Source organism: Mytilus galloprovincialis, chromosome 5 (genome assembly GCF_965363235.1).
Source record: "Mytilus galloprovincialis chromosome 5, xbMytGall1.hap1.1, whole genome shotgun sequence".
Lineage (NCBI taxonomy): Eukaryota > Metazoa > Mollusca > Bivalvia > Mytilida > Mytilidae > Mytilus > Mytilus galloprovincialis.
The window spans coordinates 7,233,192-7,257,718 of NC_134842.1; the positions used below are offsets into that span (position 1 = coordinate 7,233,192).

The window sequence follows — 24,527 nt, forward strand, 5'->3', positions numbered from 1 at the left end:
CCACAAACGTCAAAAATGGTTCAACACGTAGTACTAGTAGAATGAACTATATGTCGATTCTTATAAATTCTGTATAACTTTTTGGACTATTTTAAATCTCGGTCATTTATGAAATTAGTTCTTTCAAACTTTTGATTTTTTAACCCTGTATGCTAAAATTACCCATGTGGAATTTTAAAATTGTTTGTATATACATTGAACGACAAATTTATGTGACGTAGAAAATTTTCTGACGTCAGACATGCGAATCAATGAATGTGTTTGTAGATAGATGTTTTTGTGTTCTGTTAAATTGTTCCTTTTAAAAATTTACACGATGATGACTGCTGTACCCGTATTTTGATTATTTTATTTATTATGTCAGTTTAGTTCACGCATCATTGTAAATTCAACGGAATTTGATGACACTGTCAACAAAGGGAGAGGTTTAGCCTATAAAACCAGGTTTAATCCACCATTTTCTACATTTGAAAATGTGTACCAAGTCAGGAATATGACAGTTCTTGTCCATTCGTTTCTGATGTGTTTTACTGTTATACCACTGTCGCAGGTTAGGGGAGGGTTGGGATTCCGCTAACATGTTTAACCCCGCCACATTATTTATGTATGTGCCTGTCCCAAGTCAGGAGCCTGTTATTAAGTGGTAGTCGGTTTTTTATGTGGTACATATTTGTTTTTCGTTCATTTTTTATATAAATAAGGCCGTTACTTTTCTCGTTTGAATTGTTTTACATTGTCTTATCGGGGCCTTTTATAGTTGACTATGCGGTATGGGCTTTGCACTTTGTTGAAGGCCGTACGGTGACATATAGTTGTTAATGTCTGTGTCATTTTTGTCTCTTGTGGGCAGTTGTCTCATTGGAAATCATACCATATCTTCTTTTTTATATTTGTCATTTGATTTTGGCATGTGATTATGGACTTTCCGATTGGATTTTCCTCTGAGATTTTTTTTTTTAATTTTTATTCAACAAATTGCACTTTCTATTGTGAACAATATACCTCACTAGTTCAGCATACCAGTGAAGAGTCCCTGTTTGTTAATACCAGCAATCCAGGGTTGTTTTCTGGTAAGCATCAGTATATTAAATCAACTTTAGTTTTATAATGTAACAGCTAAGTTATAAAATTATCAGCAATGAAATAATATATATATCATCTAGCAATAATGACTTTGAAGTATTGGTTTCCGGAAATTTCCTCTGAGTTCAGTATTTTTGTGATTTTACTAATTGCTGATCAAAAGATACATTTTAAAATTCACTTTGATATGATTTTGATATTGGGATTATGTTTGCGTTTAAATTCAACGATTCTACATTTTGTACTGCAAATGTCGTTACTCGTAAAAAGATTCACTCAACACACTCCTATCTTGTAACTGTCAAAAGCAAACGACCTTATTTTTACAGCTAGCCCAACCTCCAACGTGTATGACAGTTTCACATGCGATCGAATTTTGGTTATAGATAATTAACATGTAAGGACTGGTTAAACAAGACACATTAAACGATCTGATTAAAAATGGAGCCTTATAATTAGTTCTGATATTTTAAATAATTTTGTATCAACGATCTGACTGCTTATCAAATTTTGATAGAGAACCTACTGCTCTTCATGCGCATTGGCAGCAGACGTCTGGTATCAGCTTCCAGAGATAAAATAATCGTAATATATTTTTATGTTTACTATATTCTGGCTGTTTGGGTTTTTAATAAATCAGAAGTAAATTTGCCGAATCAAAACAACAATTGTTTCGTAGTAATGGAATAATTGGTCTTCTTTCCAAAAACATTTTGAAGGTGCAAAATATAAGAAGCGTTTCAACAAGTGAAGCCTAATCTGCGTACCCTTTCGGAGCACCTCATATCACCCCAAGTTTTTGACAGGGTTCGTGTTGCTTAATAATTCTTTAGTTTTCTATGTTGTGTTTTTGTGCTATTGTTTTTCTGTAAATCATTTTATTCTTTTAGCCATGGCGTTGTAAGTTTATTTTCTACTTATAAGTTTAAATGTTCATCTGGTATCTTTCCCCCTTTTTGTAACACTGTACTTCGTGGGATAAAATTCATGGATATATTTCACCTTTAAATCTACAAACTAAACTGATTAAACATATATCTTAATTTTGCAGACGGTTCGCAAAAAGCAATCATATTTTGGACAAGTTCGTAACCAAATTTATCTATCTGTATTGCTTATGTGTGTACAGAACAAAGTTGACCGGTTAGTGTGCATTGTGTCTAGCCTATAAAGTCTGGACTATAATAATGTAATCTGATTATGTTAAAATTAAAGATTAGCAAACCTTTGATATTTGATGATACACAATTAGTTTATTCATCTCATTAACAACATTCGAAGCGGGTGAGTTGCATACGAATAAAGCATAAAGGACAAAAGTAAGCTGGTACGTTTTCTTAAATGTTGTAAATTAGTATTGACCACAAACCCAAAAGAACAACTGTGGTCTTTGTTTGAATTGGAAAATGTAAGATTTTTTCTAAAAAAAAAAAGAAGTTATCCATATGATTTTACCCAAACGTTTGGTTCTGAACTGCAATGAATGTTAACTGAAACAGCGTGTCGGATGCACGGTTTATTATAAGCATGTATTCTAGTTTTATTAAATTTAAAATTACAAAGCGCAACTTAAAGCTAAAATATTTTTTGGTTTTTGTTTTTGTCTCATTAAATTGTAAAGAGACATTGAGTTTTTCAACTTTAGTATTTGAACATTAATTGTTAAAAGATTCCTCCATAAATGCTCAAAGATCGTATTTAAAGTATATTGCATTTATCATAGCGCTATTGTGAATAAAATTGATTTGCAGATTTCAGGTTAAATGAACGTAAGAAGCTGAGAGGATAACAAAGTCACTTATAACAGAGGAATGAAATTAATCAAGCTTGATGTATAAAACAAAATTGGAAATTAACTTCAGCAATTTCGTACTTTATTTTGCCTGAAGAAAATATTGATTTGAGCGTCACTAATAAGTCTTGTACAGAAAAAAATACATCGAGCGTATAAAATTACAATCCTGGAATGTATGATGAATTGCATTTATTTCATACACGTTTTAATTCTTGAAAGGTTAGGGCACGACATTAGTTTTTTCTTTATGTTAAGTTTTGCAGAACTTTGAACTTTTATGTCTGTTCTTAAAACGTTGTGAGACAATATTTACAAAAAAAGATTTACTGAAACCGTTACATTTAATGATGTTTTTACGTCATGATAATGCATAGTATAAGGATGCGAAAATGGAGTGCGCTTGCAATAACCAACACTATTAGTACCGAAATATTTGTCATATAAATACAAACTTTCCCTTAAAATGTGTTTTGGTCTATCATACGTTTGGTATTCCAAATAATAAATTTCAATGAAAATCTTCCAACGTTGTCTTTATTTGAGAATATTATTTTGCTACATGTACCTTTAGACTTTATAAAATCCCTCTGAACATGAATTTTATTTCATAAATAATACACTTAAAACATTCCCATACTTATACTTAAAGATAATTTTATCTGTAAAAATATCTAGTTATGTACAAATTCTTGTTGTATACCGATGCAGTCCCTTCTGCATGTTTCCATTTATATATTCATATATTCTTTGAACACACTTTACTATAGCGATTTTGTTTTAACTTTGTTGATGTCGATGCACATTCGCATTTTTGACAATCGCGTGATGCGAGATGAATAAAACGCTCGTATTTTGGTGATTTTTTCCTTTTGCAAAGCAAGTTGGTTTGAAAAATTTTGTAATAGTGTTATTCTAACATTTGTAATTATATCGTAAAATTGTAAGCCAGAGATATTGTTTCATGAACATTTATTTTTTAACACTAAAAGTTGCATCTTTATCTGGCACAATCACTGTATATAAAGGCAACAGTAGTATACCGCTGTTCGAAATTCATCAATCGATTGATAAAAAAACAAATCCGGGTTACAAACTAAATCTACAGGGAACACATGAAAACTTCACATTTACGCTTGAAAGGATAGTTTGTTAAATGATGTTTGTATTATTGGAAACTCCTAAAATCATATCGACGCTTTTTTAAGATATTTATCATTTTTTTTAAGTTAGTATATAAGAACAGTGCTCAAATATAATATCTTATGAAATCAGTGACTATGCATAATCCCATGAAAACCGGGATATTATACAATCCCTGAAAAAAACCGTGGTTCTACATATTCCTTGTAATATATTACCACTACTTGTTATATTTATTATCGCTATTGGTATCCCCCTCTCTCAATTTACAAATAAACAAAACTTATTTCTACAGAAAAAGATATGAAGAAATTTGTTGTCTTGGTAACAGGGGGAAGTGGATTCCTTGGTCAACATGTTGTAAAACACTTGCAGATATATGCAGAAAATGTTCGTGAAATTCGGGTATTGGATATGGTGCCGTACGAACAAAAACTAGGTAGGTGACTTACAAAATATTTATAAATTTTGCCTATTGTGTATTTTTTTCAAATATAGTATCCTGTTCTTTTATCCTTTTGAGTTCTAATGTGACTAGTACATTTATCTTACACAGGCTATATAGTTTGCATGTCCTATATAGTAAAATACAATTCTTACGCTTGAAAACTTATGAATGTCTTTTCAATATCTTTCTCCTCTTTTACACTCTACAAAATTAGCATTCATGTACTAAAAGATATAAAATAAGGACGATTCATATCATGGCGTTGTCAGTTTTTTTTCGATTTATGAGTTTGACTGTCCCTCTGGTATCTTTCTTCCCTCTTCTTTAATATCGATTATACCTGGTTTCAATATATGTGTATAAAGATTGATTAGGATTCACATGATATGTTTAGGTCTTAACTTAAATCTTAAACTAGAAACTTTAAAAGTCCAACAGCTTCTTAACATTAGACAACCATGAAAAGGAAAACTTGACCGAACGGATTAGACAAACGTATACTCATTAAAGGATTAGACAAACGTATACTCATTAAAGGATTAGACAAAAGTATAACTCATTAAAGGATTAGACAAACGTCTACTCATTAAAGGATTAGACAAACGTCTACTCATTAAAGGATTAGACAAACGTCTACTCATTAAAAGGGCTAACTCTACCATTACACCATCCCCAAGGAAAGGATTAGACAAACGTCTACTCATTAAAGGATTAGACAAACGTCTACTCATTAAAGTGGTACCCAACACTTTAACTAGAATTAATTTGGCTCGTTTAATTTTCTTAAAATTTTGACAAAGTATTTACTTTGACCCTTTGACAAAGATATAAAAATTTCAAAAAATTTGAACCAACCGTTTTATCAGAAAAATTACACTGGTTATATAGCAGTTTGACAAACACTTATTTTGATCATTGAGAAGCTTAATATTCCCTTAACAACACAACGTAATTAAAACGTTTAGCTGATTTTACAGAGTTATCTCCCTGTAGTGTTAGGTACCACCTTAAAAGGGCCAACTCTATTAGAGCCATCCCCAAGCGCATTTTCTGTATCACCTTCAGGAAAAAAGCGTTAATGTATTTTGCATTCAAAATATTGTTCTTATTCTGTTTCGTTTATTACTTATTTGTTTGTTACTTTTATTGATTTTTTTAGACTTCCAGTCAAGCAAACCATTGCGTATATATTCTGGAAGTATAACGGATAACAAGTTAGTCAACGAGGCATGTCGTGGGACCGATATTGTTCTACATATTGCTTCCAAAATAGATTATTCTAATTTCCCTGACAAGAAAGTATTACAAGAAGTGAACGTAAAAGGTATACGTATATTTCAACTCTGAAGTCAGTATTGGTAATGATCAACCTATTCTTTAAACGTGAAATTAACCAAAGTTATTAATGCAGGTGGTAATTGATTGAAGGTGAAACATACATACATGGTGTCACATGGGCATTAAATAATAATATTGACAAGGCTATTAAGTAATAAGAAATTGTTTAACTGATGTTGTGTTACTTAACTTATATTTAACAAATATCGTAAAGTCTTGATATCATATTATCGGTTCCAAAGCGTTTAGAAATATTTCTGAATTGTCATTTAAGTTGTACATTTTCTTCAGCAATTGACCAATATTTAAGGAGTAGGGAAGATTAAGCAAAGACCAACAGATTTTAACATCACCATATAATCATTTTCCTTGCCGCAAGTCTTGGCGCTCGTCAGCGGTTGTCTTCACTTAATTTTTCTTTCTCCCGTTTTTGTCATTTAGGCATTGTTATTGTCTGGTTTTGTTTTGATCGTTGGCCGTAATCATTGATTTTTTTATGTTTATTTCCGTCGCCTTTATTATGTATACCTCTTCTTTGATGAAGACAATATGTAGATTTCAATTTTATTTCAATGTGTTTTTGTGTTGTTAAGTTTTTCTAATTAGACAATAACCGCAGAATATAATGTATTCTCTAATATTTGTGCTACTTTAACATTTCCTGACCGGTGTGAGAAATATATTTCTCCTCACCAGTGAAAAATCTGTTCTCGGCTAATGATTGGTTGAAATTTGATTGTGACGTTAAATTTTCTAGTTTTCTTCTGAATTTTCTAATTGTGACGTCATGAAAAAAGGCGACCATGACTGATGACGTCACATCAAAAGTACACAACTTTCCTCAAATCTTTGAAAAGGAAGGATAAAAGGCATAAGAGAAACAGATTCCACCACTGTAACTCGTGTATTACGATATTTCTCCACTCTCAACAGTTAGATTTTAATTACTTAAAAAGCTCGGCAAGCCTCGCGCTTTAAATATTAAAATTTAACTGTCTCGAGTGGAGAAATATCGTAATACACTTGTTGCAGTTATGGAATCTATATTTCTCAGTAGGGTAAACATTTTATATAGGAACGTTTGTTTCTGTAAAAAAATAAATAATAATCACATGTAAAAAAAGAGGCTGAATTAGTTTTATCATATTTGAAATTTCATTTAGAAAATATCAAAAAACAAACTTCATGTTTGACGAATGTTTAAACCATTTGATTAATATTCTAAATGTTATACAACAATTGCACTTTGGAAATTTCTTGTTACGGTGACCTATAGTTGTTAATGTCTGTTTGGTCTCTTGTGAACAGTTGTCTCATTGGCAATCATACCATATCTTCTTTTTTATATTGTAAATCTATAATTAACTGTATCAGTTATGATTGGAATAATGAATGTCAAACTGGTAATCTCTGTTTGTTTTCTTTTTAATTTGTCCTATAATTCTTATTAAGTGTTCAGCAAGCACGAAAACGGATGAATCATCTTATGGACCGGAAAGGAGACTAACAAATCTGTATCTTAATTTCCAGGTCGTTGACATCTTTACTATTTTCATTGATAATGACCTAAATAAACAATAATGATAAAATGCATGAAGTTATACTATAAACAGTTGACAAACAAAATACCTTGGATTTTTACAGGGACAGGTCAAGCAACTATTAAAGGTAATGATCTTGGGTCATAACCGTTCCAAAATCTTATAAACAACTATTTGTTGGATTTTTAACACTGTCAAGAAGAAACCTTTACCCCGTTGCTTAAAAACTCATATTGCAAGTTAAAGGCAGCAACTTATTTTGCCTTTTTTCTTAATTTTGTTGTAGATGTTATACATTACGCTAGTTCTGTGCCTCAAAAGTGTAAATGGGGGAGGAAATCAACGAATTTCACACTTGAACGATGGAAATAAAAAAAATGCCCGAAAATTTCATTTGTAAATTAAGACACAATATCGATTAATGAGTTATCAAAGGTGTATAATTTGAATAAACATAAAAACAAATAATCCTGGTATCTATGATGAGTTTATTAAATACGCCAGACGCGAGTTTCGTCTACATAATAATTATCAGTGTCGCTCCGATCAAAAAAGGTAAAAAGTCAAACAAGTATAAAGTTGATTATCCAAAATTCAAAATAAGGTTGTGCCAAATACAGCTACGGTAATATATGCCTGGGATAAGAAATATATGAAAAAAACCTAATCATAAAATATTGAATACATGAGTCAAGTTGTCTTGAAGAATCGCTGTATACCTATATCTACTTCTGAAAGCCGCAATGTTAAAAAAAAACAGTAAAATATGTATAAGAGCCAATTTTCTAATTTTGAACTATAACCAATTGTGCGCTCGTTAAATGACATCTTCACTATTTCATTGATAATCATACCTACTGAATCAATACTGATAAAAGTATTGAATTCATACAATATCCTACCGATAAAGAATAACCACAGTATTAAAACTGGGACATGTCTAGCAAATGTGAAAGTTGGTTACTGTCTAAGGTTTTATTCATCGAAAAGAAAAAGAGATGATCCAACTATACACAACGGTTTTTTTTTATTCGAGAGGCACACGACCGAGTTCATATTTAAAACGGGTCATATGACCGCTTTGGACAGAATTCGTTGTAAATTGACGCAGATTAAATAATACAGATACCGGGCAAGGGTAGAAAACTGCTTTCTAAACGTGAACATTATCTAGCAAATACTTCTATATTTCTTAAAATTTCCTTTGAAAGAAAGCGAAGAATATGTCTATTAAATATTTACAGTGATAACTGAATGTAACTATCTATTAAGCATTTGATTGAAATTAACATATTTTCCTGAATGAAGTTTTCAACAACTTTCCAGAATCATGAAAAACGAAATGTCTACCCAATATATTACTTTAAGCAAAATATTAATGTATGTATTTTAAACTTAATGTTCCCAAATTCATGTAATACGTCTCCGTAAGATATTTAGATAAATGTGTTTATTTTTAGGAACAAAAACTGTATTAAGTGCTTGTCGGAGAGAAAACGTTCCATATTTAATTTACTGTGGATCAGCTTCAATATATTTTGGTGGCGACGAAGCGAGAGCAGCAACAGAAACTACCATAAAAACTCCATCTAAATTATGTTTTGGAGAATATGCGAAAACTAAAACTGAAGCACAGAATATGGTTCTATCGGCAAACAATTCTTATTTACACAATGGTAATTATAGAAAAAAAAAACTCGACATGATTTTCAAATGGTGGTATCAGTATTTTGTCTTCATTCCCATTGATATATTTGTCAATAGTTATCAAAGGTGTCAACTGTCACGATTGGAGTATCGCTTGCAGCGTCATCATCACTTCGGAATATTTTACTCGACATGAACTACGAAAAAGTAAAATAACAAATGGCAAAATTAAAAGATCATAAACGTCACACGAATTGAAAAAAAACTGTCATATTCCTATTTTGGAACAGGCATTTTTCTATGTACAAAATAGTGGATTAAAACTGGTTTTATAGCTAGAGAAGCCACTCACTTGAATGCCAGTCTCATGAATCAGTTGGAAATTATCAGCAAAGATGGTTCAAAATTAAAACAGATAATACAATGTAAAAAGTACAAAATGACCATACAACATAAAATTTCACAAAAAGAAATAACCATGGGGCAATTTGAACCACAATGCGTGATAAATACTACCATCATTTGCTCCACTAGTGACAGCTGTTGTGTTTTCATGTATTAATCTCATGACATGTATGAGTGAGTAACTACATAAGGAATCATAAACAAGGCTTTTTGTAGATGATAACAATTTCTACAAATTTTTGAAAATAAAAATGGAACCCAACATCCACATATTCCAACATCCTTATTTAACTCATGTCAAACATTACTTAACCTGTCTAAGGAATACAATTATTTCATTGCTGGTGATATTTTAATATATTCTAGAAAATCACTAGAACTGACTGAATAAATTTATAGAATTGCTTGCATCGAATCCATGTTGTTGGGTTCCATTTTTATTTTCAATGGATTGGATGCAAGCAATTCTATAAATTTATTCAGTCAGTTCTAGTGATTTTCTAGAATATATTAAAATATCACCAGGAATGAAATATTTTTATTCCTTAGACAGGTTAAGTAATGTTTGACATGAGTTAAATAAGGATGTTGGAATATGTGGATGTTGGGTTCCATTTTTATTTTCATTTCAAAAACTCAGAATGTATGTTCAAATGTGACGTCATTAATTGGTCATTTTTTAAAATTTCTAATATGACGTCACTTGGCGTTGAGTTTAAACTTATTCGAATGTTTTGCATTTTTCCTGTATAAATTAGTTAATACTTCAGTTTTATGATGTACGTCTTTTGTATAGTCATTTTATTAAATTTACTGTTTGCAAAAGTATAAATTATTTTAAATAAGAGGGATGTTCTGGTACCTAACAGAAAACCCTGGCCGTTTTTGGCACAACTGTTTTCACCTTTTGGTCCTCGATGCTGTTCAATTTTGTACTTGTTTCGGTTTTCAAACTTTTGTATCTGGGCGTCACTAGTAAGTCTTTTGTGGACAAAATGCACTTCTGGCGTATTAAAAATTTTAAACTTGTTGCCTCTTGTTAGCTATTATTCGTGTGTTTCTTTGTCAATTGTGTTCTTCTATTTATTTATATTGTAGTCCTGTAATATTGTGTTGTCATTTTAATGTTATATTTCACATGGCCATAAAAGAGGGAGGTTTGCCACAAAACCTGGTTCGATCCACCATTTTTTCCTTTAAAAATGTCCTGTACCAAGTCAGGAATATGGCCATTATTATATTATAGTTCGTTTCTGTGTGTGTTACATTGTAACGTTGTGTTTCCGTTGTGTCGTTTGTTTTCTCTTATTTTTGAGTGTAAATTCACATTACTATAAAACGGGTCACGGTACTTATCTATCCAAAATTCATGTATTTGGTCTTGATGTTATATTTGTTATTCTCATAGGATTTTGTCTAATGCTTAGTCCGTTTCTGTGTGTGTTACATTTTAATGTTGTGTCGTTGTTCTCCTCTTATATTTAATGCGTTTCCCTCAGTTTAAGTTTGTTACCCCGATTTTGTTTTTTGTCCATGGATTTATGAGTTTTGAACAGTGGTATACTACTGTTGCCTTTATTTGAAACCTTACCTTATTTGGAATATGGATAAAAATAATATGCTGAAGGATTTAGGTCATTGGAACTGCCACCCTAAATTAACCAAAACACGTCTAGCTCTACATCGTCCAAAGGCTTATGCAAATGATCAATAGATTAAAAACTCCGAACTACAAGGTAAAACACATTCTGCTTCAACTTAAACGAAACAATTTGGCACCTACTGCTAAAAATCCTTCCTTTTGAGAGGCACATGAACATGTGGCTTGGTTTAACAAGTTTTCAAATGTCCCAACCCTGCCACTTTAAATCTCAACCAGTAAACTAACAAAACGTGAAAATATTTTGAGATGTTTCTATTTAGCAGCTATGCATTGCACGCTACATAATAATATATCAATGCAAAGGTTGAACATTATGATGACTTTGATTTGAAATGTTTAAGAAAGTTACTCGTAAAGAACCTTTTTACACCTATCTCTTATAAGCTAGCTGATAAGATTTATTGATTTATATCACGATTCTATTTCAGGAAAACAGTTGAAGACACTTGCCCTACTTCCATTTGGGATGTATGGTGAATTGGATTATGGTAATATCCCGGCAGCAGTCCGACCGTTCAAAGGCAGAACATTTCCACTGGTCGGACAAATGAAAGCTAAAATACAATACAGTTATGTCGGGAACGTGGCAATGATGTTTGTAAAAGCAGTGGAGAAATTACCAAAGAATCCAAAACTAGGCGGTCAATACTTTTTCTCCGTAGATAATACACCGCCCGATACTGTTCCGGATGTTCTTAAGCCGTTCCTGGATCATTTTAGCAGTAAGCCCTCGTCATGGTATATTCCGTATTGGCTTGCTATTGTTATGGTTTTCTTAATAACCTGTTTGACATTTTTGTTGAAATACTTTACAAATGGTCATTTACCACTGTCACATTTCACATTCGGAAGCATAGCATATTTGAATACCACATTTTATGTAACAAACGATAAAGCCAGAAGATTACTTGGATATACACCTGTTTACGATTATAATAATGCAATTGCGCAGTCAAATAAGTTCTATGAAACAATCATTTGAAGGCAAAGATGTTTTTTTTTTTATTTTAATAGAATTTGAAGATTCGATAGTCAAACAGTGATCTTTTTGATCTTTTATTTGTAGACCTTATTTCCTGCAATGATGTTTAATATATACTACCTCGTCCTAAAATCTACATCAATGTCAGCATACATATTATCATAATTCTCTTCATTATCCGCATTGTTATATTCGTCATCAATGTAGACTAAAAACGAAGTTCCATAATCCATTAGAATATATTTGTTCCCATTTATATAATTACATTAAAACTCATGTAACCACTTGTCTATTTAGTTTCCTGTTTAACAAATACAATGACTTCATTTAATATAATTTGCTTTTTTTCGAATGTAAATATTTTATATACTAATGAATTGGCTCTTCCGGGGCATCTGAACTCACTCTGTGTTTGTAGGGCCTGTGTTGAATTTTAGTTTAGTTTCTTGTGAGTTAATGTGTGTCTTCTTTTTCTTTTGATCAAAGTTCTGTTGTATTTCTTTGATTTGTGGGGTGGTTGTTCCCTTCGTAATATATCCTATTTTACAAAAAGTAGTTGTTATATCCTGTCTCGGCGATAGAAACATCTCAATATTGTTTTTCGATTGAGATAGTTACAGTAACATTTCATCGACCGGTTTTAGTTTGTAACCTGGATTTGATTTTTTTTTTTTGTAATCGATTACGTCTTTTTAACAGCAGCGTACTACTGTCTAAAGTATAGAAGTTGATACGATAAGCTCAATCGCATCGCACAGAAATGGTTAAGAAATTTTAGAATAAATTTATCAAATATCTGCAGATTATCGACAATAAATTTTCAAAAAGGAAAAGAAAACATCACCCTGAACACCTAAATACAATCACTGACACAGTTTTTAAGTTTTGACAGGAAGATTGAATAAAAATAATATCGATTGTTTGATGTTTTTGTTATTTTATTTCAATTTATACCTTATAGTCTAATTCTAAGTGTGGGGACATTCTAAACGGTTGACAAAGGATAGGAATCTTTTGGAAGTTTAACATAATACTTTTTTGTCTATACCTCTTGTAAACTGTATATATTCAGGGAGTCAATGAGTAAAGTCATAGAATTCGAGCTTCATCATGTGTTGTAAAACAAATTATAAAAAAAGAAGATCTGTAAGTTTTCTCTGAATATTTATTGAAATTGATGACATATCCAGGCACTAGTAGTCGTATCCTTGGCTGTAATCTGCAATTAAAGAGTATACCAAATGTACATACAAAATTGTAATTCTTTTGATAGTCAAGGGTATTGTCACATGATTAATAAATTTAAAGTTGATTTAAAGTGACAGACAATTTATAGAATATAGTTCATGCTATTTTGTTTAATAAGTAATTTGATGATATAACCGTATAATGCATAGAAACAACTGACAGTATTTATATAAAATCCACAACATACACTACACAATTTGATGTGTCTTAGACATGACTTGTTATGTAACAATACATGCTTTAAAATGAAGGCTCCACATTTAATTTGTTGCATTTGTACTACTTGATATTCAGGAGAGAATATAACTTATCACGGTGGAGCGAGAAATCCAGAAGATTGGTTTACATAAAAGTTTGCCAGTATTTATTGGAAAAATATGTATAAAATTGAGAATGGAAATGGGGAATGTGCCAAAGAGACAACAACCCGACCATAGAGCAGACAACAGCAGAAGGTCACCAACAGGTCTTCAGTGCAACGAGAAATTCCCGCACCCAGAAGCGTCCTTCAGCAGGCCCCTAAACAAATATATACTAGTTCAGTGATAATGAACGCCATACTAAACTCCAAATTGTACACACAAAACTAAAAGTTAAAATAATACAAGACTAACAAAGGCCAGAGGCTCCTGACTTAGGCAGGTGCAAAAATGCGGCGGGGTTAAACATTTTTGTGAGATCTCAACCCTCCCCCTATACCTCTATCCAGTGCAGAAAAGTAAACGCATAACAATACGCACATCAAAGTTCAGTTCAAGAGAATTATGTCCTTCATGTTTATTTTACTACACTAGCTTAAACTATAATACAATTTACCTGCATTTCTTCTATAACCTGTAATATTAGAAAAGAGATCAAATGAACTTGTGACTATAAGTGGCATAATATGAGTATCAAATAAAAACTATACGGCACCATTCAATCGTAAAATTTACTATTGAACGATTTACTTCAAAATCATCGTAATCAAAAATTTGTATTCTATGATCTAAGACATCATTTATTTTTTCTCAATCGATTTATGACTTTTGAACAGCAGTATACTACTTTTGCCTTTATCTATTATGTCCAAACTTGCAAAGAAAAAAATATGTAATGTGATACTCTAATTATTACTGTGAATGTTAAAAGATCGAACAAAAAAAACAAGATGATTATTCCTAAACAATATATGTCAAAACCATCATTACTTGATGTTAAGGTTTCGGAGGTATAATTAAAACAAAACATTTATGTAACTTAACTTTAATAATTGTTATCAAGAAGCACATGTGTGACGGACATGCAAATCTACTCATGTCCTCTTTAAAGCAGAATATGCAGATATATTATATGAAGAAATTATTTAAATGATAATATTAGTCTAATTTTTACTTACGTCTTTTTCCTCCCATCATGCCTCCCATACCTGCAATGTTGATAAATAGAGCATATTATACGACTTTTTAAATATCACACATGTGTCATCCCAGAACACCAGTATGATGCTAAAACTCTGATAGAGCCCGATTTTGGTGAAGGGTTGATACGGTGTTCCATATTGAAACATAATTATATTTACAACTGGTTAAGATGTTTTAACAAAACACCAGGCTCAACAGTGCCACTCGAGTCCAAACAATTTAAAATTAACCAATTTCAACAGAACTCGTTGGATAATGTTTGTTACTTTATTTGCTTTGAATTGTTGCCTAAGACAATTAAAATACTTTCTAAAATGCATTCTATATACAATATGCTCATATGTTAAAAAACACCATAATTGAATTAAGAGAGAAAGTAACGTAGTCATACATGCATCAACATTTTTTCATCGAACATAGTTGTATTTACTAGATGCAGTCCGGTTTCAACAACGAGTGCACACTTATTTGGCAACTGATACCTCTCACAAACTTAAGCTTGTACCAACAAATTTATTTTCTTGATATTTTCCATCTTCAGATTTCAAGGTTAACCTTTTGTTTTTGTTTCTGTATAGTTTTTTAAATCTAGTTGACTTAATTAGACTAAAAAAAACTTACCGCCCATCATACCGCCGCCCATTCCACCCATCATGCCACCCATCATCCCACCTGGCATGCCACCCATCATACCACCGGGCATACCACCCATCATGCCACCGGGCATGCCACCCATCATAGGATGCATTCCTCCCATCATACCCCCAGGCATACCACCCATCATTCCTCCTCCCATCATACCGCCCATGCCGCCGCCCATGCCGCCGCCCATGCCGCCGCCCATTCCTCCGCCCATTCCTCTACCATATCCGGCGGCATTTACTGCCACAAAGCATACGGCAAAGACTGCAATAACGGTTTGTAGAGGATTCATTCTGAAAATAAATGACTGCATATATTAAGCTATATTCATTAAACATTAATATTTACCATTGTATTTCTTTCCTTGTTATTCAGGTTGAAAATACCCGCGGACCAAATTCAGTTAGTGCAACTTACATACATATTATATATTTTGTTTTATTTGGACACCGATCAATAATAGTGAAAAGGTCTTTGTTTATTCAAATATAACTGACACTATACTTAGGCCATTTTCCTTCCAAACGTTATGTTCTGTAAACACGTTCACAATTAGTTTAAAAATTAAATTTGTTCTTATTAGTACAAGGGGTTTACTTACGCGTACATGAGATTTTTTACACGTGTAAACGTAATTTTGTATATTTGGATGTTCTTGTATATAAAAAACAAAAAGTTAAAAAAAAAATTGTGGAAGGCAATGTTGACCTTTAGATTTATCGATGTTTTTACACAACATATAATCTTTCTGAGGTATGATACCGAATTTGGTAGCCAACATATGCATGTTTTTGAAAAAAACTTTGATCACATACGTTATAAAGACCAAAATTCTGCTAAAAACAAAAATCATGAGTAGCAAAACTAAATCAGCTTAAATTGGATGATGTCATTTTAGCTTAACGAAGCATAACGAAGGTGTAACCTTTGGGTAAATTGGAGAATTAAATGAAATGAAAATTAATAGCCATCATGTATCATTAAAACAATACTATACCCCGGATCGGTTTAATCTGATTATAAAAACTATCAAGTTATACTAGTATTAGTTAAAAAAAAAAAAAAGATTTTGATTTCGTGAACATAGAAAAACTACAAATCGATCACTAATCTACAGTAAAAAGATTTTTACTCATTTTATTCTGCAATTTTTTTATGAATCTATTTTACATACCTGTGTTAGATGTGGATCCGATGGGAAATGACGGCAAATAGTGGAGTAAAGATCGATGGTCAGTTTGGCATTTATATAGTAAAATAACTCGGAAATACAGACATTAAAAATAAAGTAAAGTTACACGATTAACAATGTTAAAATGTCTGTGATTACTTTCTATGTCATGTCTTACATGTTATATGTAAAACTTTCATTCAACTGTATAACTTAAAGATTGAAGGTTAAACAAATATGTGACTTTATAACTGTAGTATTACATGAACTAGTCGTTAAGATTGTGTAAGATTTTTTTGTAATAATCACAGTAATCGTTATCCTGTTGTACAGGAAGATAACAAGATGTTTCTTGTAAATGGGAATGACCAATCGAAACAAGGAAACGGTGTTTTATCCCATTAAATGTGTCAGAAATTTAAAAGTCGTTTGTGTTTATACATGTAATAACTATACGAAGAATTGTTCGTTTGTCTGTCATTGTTTCTTTTAATTATTTTTGGGTTTTTTATATTCTGTTGAGAGGTCTTATATAAATTGTACCCGTTCATTCGCCCAGGTATTAACTATATAGTAAAGATAATACTCATTCCAATGTAATTCTTGTTTTCCACAACAGTCATTTTAGTTCGTTTTAAAAACGAGTGTGGTTTGGGTGGAAGGGCATTTCAAAGGCTAATTATATATTTTGCCATTTGTATTTTGTCAGCTGTCTTAGAAACCTATGATGTGTCAAATATTCAATCACAATCATAATTCAGAGACAGACCGTCCCTTTGGTATATTTCGTCCCTAATTTACTGTTATTGTATTTAAAACGAAAACCTTAATATGAAGATGCAAGATTGCAAGGTGTGTAGAATACATTACCTAACGGAAAACAGATGCTGGTTTATGTATTGAATATATATGAAAGTGTGTATTTTATTTACCCATTTGTATTCTTCCGTTGCAAATGGAATATGTAAAATAAAAGCAGGGAACCCTCTGGCAGCTGTCCTGGTCTGCTTTTTTAAGTATCCTGGTGATTTGAAGTAAAGATGATAACCAAATAAGCAAACAATTAAAAATAATTGTTACAGTAGTACATATACACTTACACATCTCCATTATGTAAATAATATTAATATTGTATCGTTATATGGATTGAAGATTATGATATTGTTATTATATATTTCTAAGTGAAACAAGTCATCATTTACACAATCAAACAAAATGTGTCTTTTGATGAACACATTACAGACTGTTATTTCTTTACTATCTTAATACGATAAGCATTTAGACAAAATTTCTTCAAATCAAAACAAAATACATTACGGAATATATAATCTTGGACCAGGAGACTGTAATATTCTGTAATAATTTTGTAGGCGAAACGGGCGGCTGGCGCAAACAAAATCCAATCTTGGTATCTATGATGAGTTTATTTGTTAGTCCCCCAGGTTCAACAAATTGTCATTAGATAGTAAATGAATACATTTTACAAACAATCACAAAACAAACAAAAATTTCGTTTTGACAAGGCATAGAATAGATTGAGTCATATTATTTTTTTTTAAACCAACATGTTGTAGAAGCATTGTACAGATTGGGTTATTCTATTATTTTAGAAACGTAAAGGTATACTGACTCATGTGGCTATTGCCAATAACATTAGATACTCTGTTATAATGCATTACTAAGAATAAAGCCTGTACACTAAAGTTGTAACTCAGGGGTGAACCTAATGTTTTATAAGTAGTTATTCGCTTTGTAGGTTGCAATTCTGTTAATATACACAATGCAATTTCCCACTTCTTTTGCGGCTAAAACAGTACCATTTTTACTATGAAGTTTTGTGAAAATTAGTATCCCAGAACGGAAAGTTTATATGCACTACTATTTTATTCAAAGGTCAAAATATAGGGCTGGGTTGCATATTTTCAACATGTATATGCCGTGAACCTCTAAGAGTTTAAACTTATTTTCTAATATGACGTGCTTCTTTAGCTTTGTAAAGAAACCATACTTTATTATCCAATAAAATTAGTTTTCCCATGCGTATATTGACTACGGCAGAAAAATGAATTTTATTAAATTGGTATACGCATTTAATGTATTTCATTAACTTGGGACACTTTTAAACACTAAAATATGATACACATTTTGTTACTAATACTTTTTCAATGACAACAATGTGTTACAATTCGAAATTGACATATTTGACCTAGATACCGCAACGTTCATGTTGGCTGTTCTAACTTCAAAACCCCTCCCACTGAAAAACACGTTTCATCTATCTTGTTAAAAGGCATGTATATAATAATTTCATTAAAACATATGATCTGACGATAAAATATAAAATAAAGTATAGGTTAATTATAACTGTTGTACTGAAATAACAAAATTGTTTCATATTTATGATAAAATGGATTGACCCTAGCAGGGAATCGAACCCCATTCTCCTATATAAAAAAATAGGCGTAATTACCAATATACCACCAAGGTTTCCAATCCATTTTACAAATGCAACAAGATTGTCTCTCAGTATTAATTTTAATCATCATGTAATACAGCATTTGAAATCGTCAGATGCACAAAGGCGTACGTGCCCTTTTATCAACTTTACAGAGTGTAGCTACCGCAAGTTTAGTCCAAATAATTATGACGTCTGGCAAGGCTATTTTTTTTTTTCTGGGACGCCGTTGAAGGAAGGCGTCCCAGAAAAAAATTAAAATAGCCTTGCCAGACGTCGTAATTATTTGGACTACCGCAAGTATAAATGAATCTCTGTCAAAGGGCCCCTCCTGCCAAGTCTCGAATGTCAGCACAACTTTATCAAGGAATCCTCTATCAGATATGAACATATTTACCAATGCTACAATAACCGGCGGAACATTTACCAAATTAATTTAGTAAATAAAGATCGCACTACCCGATTCTCCTTGTGCGTCCACCGCCATTGACAACTGACTTGAAAATGTGCGTGTCAGAAATTGACCTCAAAGAAAAAGACGTTGAATTATAACTTTTCCGTTATTTTGTGACACAAATATTGTTTAAGTTAATAAATTTGTTAATTTCTGTTTCAATTTTAAATTTTAGAAATACACAACTTTGCAAAATTAAACTGGTTTAAACTAGTTGAATAAAAATCGACAGGGAGGTTGATGGAAGAGCCTACACAAATATTGTACCCTTGAACACAGCGAACATAGAAATTACCGTAATTGTCCTAATCAGAATCGAAATAATTGATGCCAGCTATACTTTATTGTAGTTTTAACATGGGTAAAATGTTAAAACTACAATAAAGTATAGCTGGCATCAATTATTTCTTAACTAAAGTTCTATACTACCCTTGCCTTCATTTTTAGACCTCATGAGAATTAAAATTTAGGCACTACCATGTTTCTGTCCTGGTTACATCTCCAATTGATGTCTCTTTGAGATGACACACAGAGATCATTAATGGGAACCAGTACGTCAACAAATTAACATGTGAATGAATATTATATATCGCCACAAAAAAGGAGTGGTTTGAGAAACAGTTGTCTTTACAAAGTGCAACCTCTAAGGTTTTTGAACCAAAGTGAGTTATCTGTGTATATTGTTTGCTGTATCATTTAATAGCTGACTATATGATACGGGTTTTTCTATTGTCTAAGTCCGTAAAATAAAGCAGATACGTAAATCCAGTTCATTTATTTCGATTTTGAATAGAAATATCAAGCTTTTCGTAGTCTCTTTTTTAATCGCGTAACGGTTAAAATACGTTATTCAGAAATGGAATGCATACAAAAGATTACTTTTAATACAGGAAACATATATTAAATAACATGATATAGATAAATTTTATGCTAACAAGGAACACTGTATATTCTTGGATCTTCGTTTTTATATCTTTATCAGGAAGCTTAATACCCCAATTTATGATAGAAGAGAAGATTTTTCATTTCAATGCACAAAAATGTCGACATTTACCTCAAAAGCTAGCATAACCTTTACAAATTACCTATTACGCAGCAATACAGTTAGGGTACTGTAGTGAGATCATTTAGGATGGCAGATTTTGTTACTAATATTGATTCACTAATAGGGTTTTTGAAAAGAAAAAAACACATTTGTTCTAACACTAGTTGTTGGCACGATACGGGAGACTTTCATTTTAGAATTTTCATGTAGCCCGGTATTTTTGATATTTTACTTTTCACTAAACAGAAATAACTGTGCATGTTATGTAAGCATTCAGAAGGCTGTAATTTGGACCATTTGTTATTGAAACAAAAACTCTTTATGATAAAAAATATTCAAGTTTTCAAACAAGTATTAAGTTTTATAAGACATACAAATATTTATCGAGGTATAATATCATTCATGCAAAACGCATTTCGTTTTCATTATCATCATAGTCATCCGAAACTCTGTCAGTAGTTTAGTAACATGTAAGCTGTTTATACATTGTATAATATACTGTGGATTCATTTATTTTCGTGGTTTTGCCGGAGTCAGCATATTAGCCTTTAGTAAATTCGTTGAATATTTAATTTCGAGGTTCATCTGCATCCACTTAATCCACGAAAGCTGGTTTCAAACCAAAAATAATGAATCCACATAATATATGTTTATATTGTTTTGTGGCGAAAACATCATAAGTATGTTTTACTTGATTAGTCCTTTGTGGTTCCTTTGTGCCTGGACGGTTTTATTTATTAAGAAGATGTGGTATGGTTGCCAATGAGACAACTCTCCACAAGACACCAAATGACACAGACATTAACAACTATAGGTCACCGTACGGTCTTCGACAAAGAGCAAAGCCCATACCGCATAGTCAGTTATAAAGGGACTTGTTCTTCAGTCTGTTGCTTAGGTCTCTAAGTGTCTAGGCATTTTGTATTATGAACATTAGGCAATTAACATTCGTAGGAGACACGTACTATACGTAGTGTTTTAGGACGGTTTAGTTGGTGAAGTTTTTACGGTGTTGAAGTTTTTACGGTGTTGTCTTATTTGTAAAACTACTGGTGGTATCGTAGTTATTACAAATTTATATAGTCACTCGTCTCTTAGTCTTTTCTATTTTTTGTTTAATTTCTTTTGTATTAGGCATGTTACGGTCCTCTAAAATGCTGCTATATTCAGTGCTGTACAACTTTGTACCTTTTTCACTTTCGATCTTTTATATCTGGGCGTTATGTATTCGGGTTTAGTTTTCTGTAATTAGTTAATGCTTCAGTTTCTTTATGTATATCCCTTTCATATTCATTTGATAAAGTTTACTGTTTGCAATAGCATGAATTGTTCTATATAATAAGAATGTTCTTATCCCGGGCATAAAAACAATGCCGTATTTGGCGAAACCTTTTCAACTTTTGATCTTCAGTGTTGTACAACTTTGTACTTTTTTCACTTTCGATCTTTTATATCTGGGCGTCACTTGTAAGTCTTGTGTGGACAAGGCGCGTTTTTGGCGTATTGAATTTTAAACCTGATGCTTTTTGTTATCTATTAATCATGTTTTTCTTTGTCTAATATGTTCTATTAATTTGTATTGTAGTCCTGTAATATTATGTTGTCATTTCAATGTTATATTTAACTTTGCCATTAAAGTGCGAGGTTTGGCATGCCACAAAACCAGGTTTAACCCACCACTTTTATTCCCCTTTAAAAGTGTCCTGTACCAAGTCAGGAAGATGGCCATTGTTATATTATTGTTCGTTTCTGTGTGTGTTGCATTTTAACGTTGAGTCGTTTGTGTTTTCTCTTATTTTGAGAAATTGAGATAAGACGTGGCACGGTACTTGTCTATCCCAAATTCATGTATTTGGTTTTCATGTTATATTTGTTATTCTCGTGGTGTTTTGTCTGATGCTTGGTCCGTTTCTGTGTGTGTTACGTTTCGGTGTTATGTCGTTGTTCTCCTCTTATATTTAATGCGTTTCCCTCGGTTTTAGTTTGTTACCCCGATTTTGTTTTTTGTCCATGGATTTATGAGTTTTGAACAGCGGTATACTACTGTTGCCTTTATTTACTTTTTAAATCTAAGGTGAATAGTTTCCTTGTGATCAGCAACCTACACGGATAGAAAAGGGAGATATATCCTCTCTATATAAGAGCTGCTGGAAAGTTGCTACACAGAAATGGATCTGTAATTGTGAGATTCCCTGTTTTCCATTTGTGTTATAAAGGAGCCATGTTTGTGTGTATTCAATATTCTTGTGTTTCACCTGGCCATTTTAACTTTAGGAATATGAATGTGTAAAAGTCTAATTTTCTGCTTCACCAGATACAACTAAGTCATCTGAGTCATAGGGTTCTTTGTTCATTAATTGTACATCACATGCATTCATCTTACAATTAAATATACTAACCCTGGAATAACAAATAAACAATGGTAAAGATAATAAAATAAACGATACAATTCAATAGCTTAAAATACTAGTCTATTACATTTCTATTATCATTTCAGTTAACATGTTCTTATATAGTTAAAACATCCTATATTTTAACCTTTAAACTCATAACCGTTTCTCTCAATCGATCTGACTGAATACATACAAACATCATAAATTCTATACAAACGGTATACGGTTTGAAAATATCAAAATTTAAATTTACAAACAATAAACAATAACTTCGTGCAAATTATCATTACAGATAATTTGAGCTTTGTATATAATTTCTTTATAATATAATATAAATGAATTATCATTTATCATCAATAAAAACATAATTATTTAACTTCATGTGAATCTAGCTTGAATGTTCATAATCAGGGAAGATAATCCCAGTGTAATATTTCCAAAGTGACAATGAAATATCTGTCATAGTCAAGTTATACAGGTAAACATAAATAAAATACAAATGCAATCAATTTACACAGTTAAGTAAACTCACCAATTTGTGGAACTGAGTTTGTACAATATATAACATCAACAGCTACACTATTTAACTTCTATCCTAGTGTCCTTATACATGTTATACATATCAATATATCATGGATCTATGGTCAATACATAATATCGTTATCTGAAATCAATAATATAATTATAAGTACAAGATTCTATTAATCAAATAAATCTTTACAAAAAGGTACTTTCATTTATAAACAAACATAATATCATCTGACTTGTTTACCTTTTAATGTCTACGTCATTATTGACAATACCATACTATACATAGGTCAAGGTCACTGTTAAAATAAATCAAACTCACCCGTACAGCGAATACACAAAAGCTCTTAAAACAACCAAATCATATAATCATCTCTCAAACTAAAATCTCACACTCACTTGGACATTAGGGAAACTTACTTTTACCTTGCATGTTAATGAAATATCATAATCAGGATTCATACTTCATCCATCTGTCAGAACAAAGGCTCTCAATGTAAATAAATGTAACTTACTAAAATATGCTATATTTGTGGTTCCTGACTAAATATAAGTGTATCCAATATCACTGAATGATTCAATCCTTATATGAAAAGTAACTACAAAGACTGGATACTAAATAATTAAACTATTTAAACTTTTGTAAACAAAGACCAAAATTGACCAGCCATTTAATTTGAATTCCCTCTATACAAATGCTATAATGTCACAAGACCACCAATGACCAATAAAATAAGACCTAATCACAAGTAGATTGCAAACGAATCACCTACTTCAATAAATCATCTGCAAGAGATATTTAGAATTAGTACATATAATATAATCAATGCATCCAGGGTAAATGGCAGAAAATCCACTCTACCACAAAGGTATGTACAGTTTGAAATGTGCTCACCTTTCTTTTTTACGGTAGATTTACCAAAAAGACCTTTCCAGGTTTGTTTTTTTTTTTTTGTGTTGATTGTATGTCGTTGTGTCACTGGCGTTTACCCAAACATCTTTTTTATTTGTAGACATGAACTTGTTCAAAAACATTACAGAAATAAAGGCAACAGTAGTATACCGCTGTTCAAAACTCGTAAATCTATGGACAAAAAACAAAATCAGGGTAACAAACCAAAACTGAGGGAAACGCATTAAATATAA

General features: G+C 31.7%; 1 protein-coding gene across 2 annotated transcripts; it reads left to right on the forward strand.

Moving 5' to 3' along the window:
* The first annotated feature begins 2,231 nt into the window (after window positions 1–2,231).
* On the forward strand, window positions 2,232–12,960 carry LOC143075047 (3 beta-hydroxysteroid dehydrogenase/Delta 5-->4-isomerase type 2-like). 2 transcript variants are annotated; one of them, XM_076250302.1, is made up of 5 exons: window positions 2,232–2,367; window positions 4,314–4,457; window positions 5,626–5,790; window positions 8,806–9,021; window positions 11,489–12,960. In XM_076250302.1, exons 2-5 carry the CDS (start codon window positions 4,322–4,324, stop codon window positions 12,040–12,042), a joined length of 1,071 nt encoding a protein of 356 aa, XP_076106417.1. In that variant the 5' UTR covers window positions 2,232–2,367; window positions 4,314–4,321; the 3' UTR covers window positions 12,043–12,960. The 2 variants fall into 2 exon arrangements, with proteins under 2 accessions (XP_076106417.1, XP_076106416.1); XM_076250301.1 differs by having other exon boundaries at window positions 2,266–2,410.
* Window positions 12,961–24,527: the final 11,567 nt, after the last annotated feature.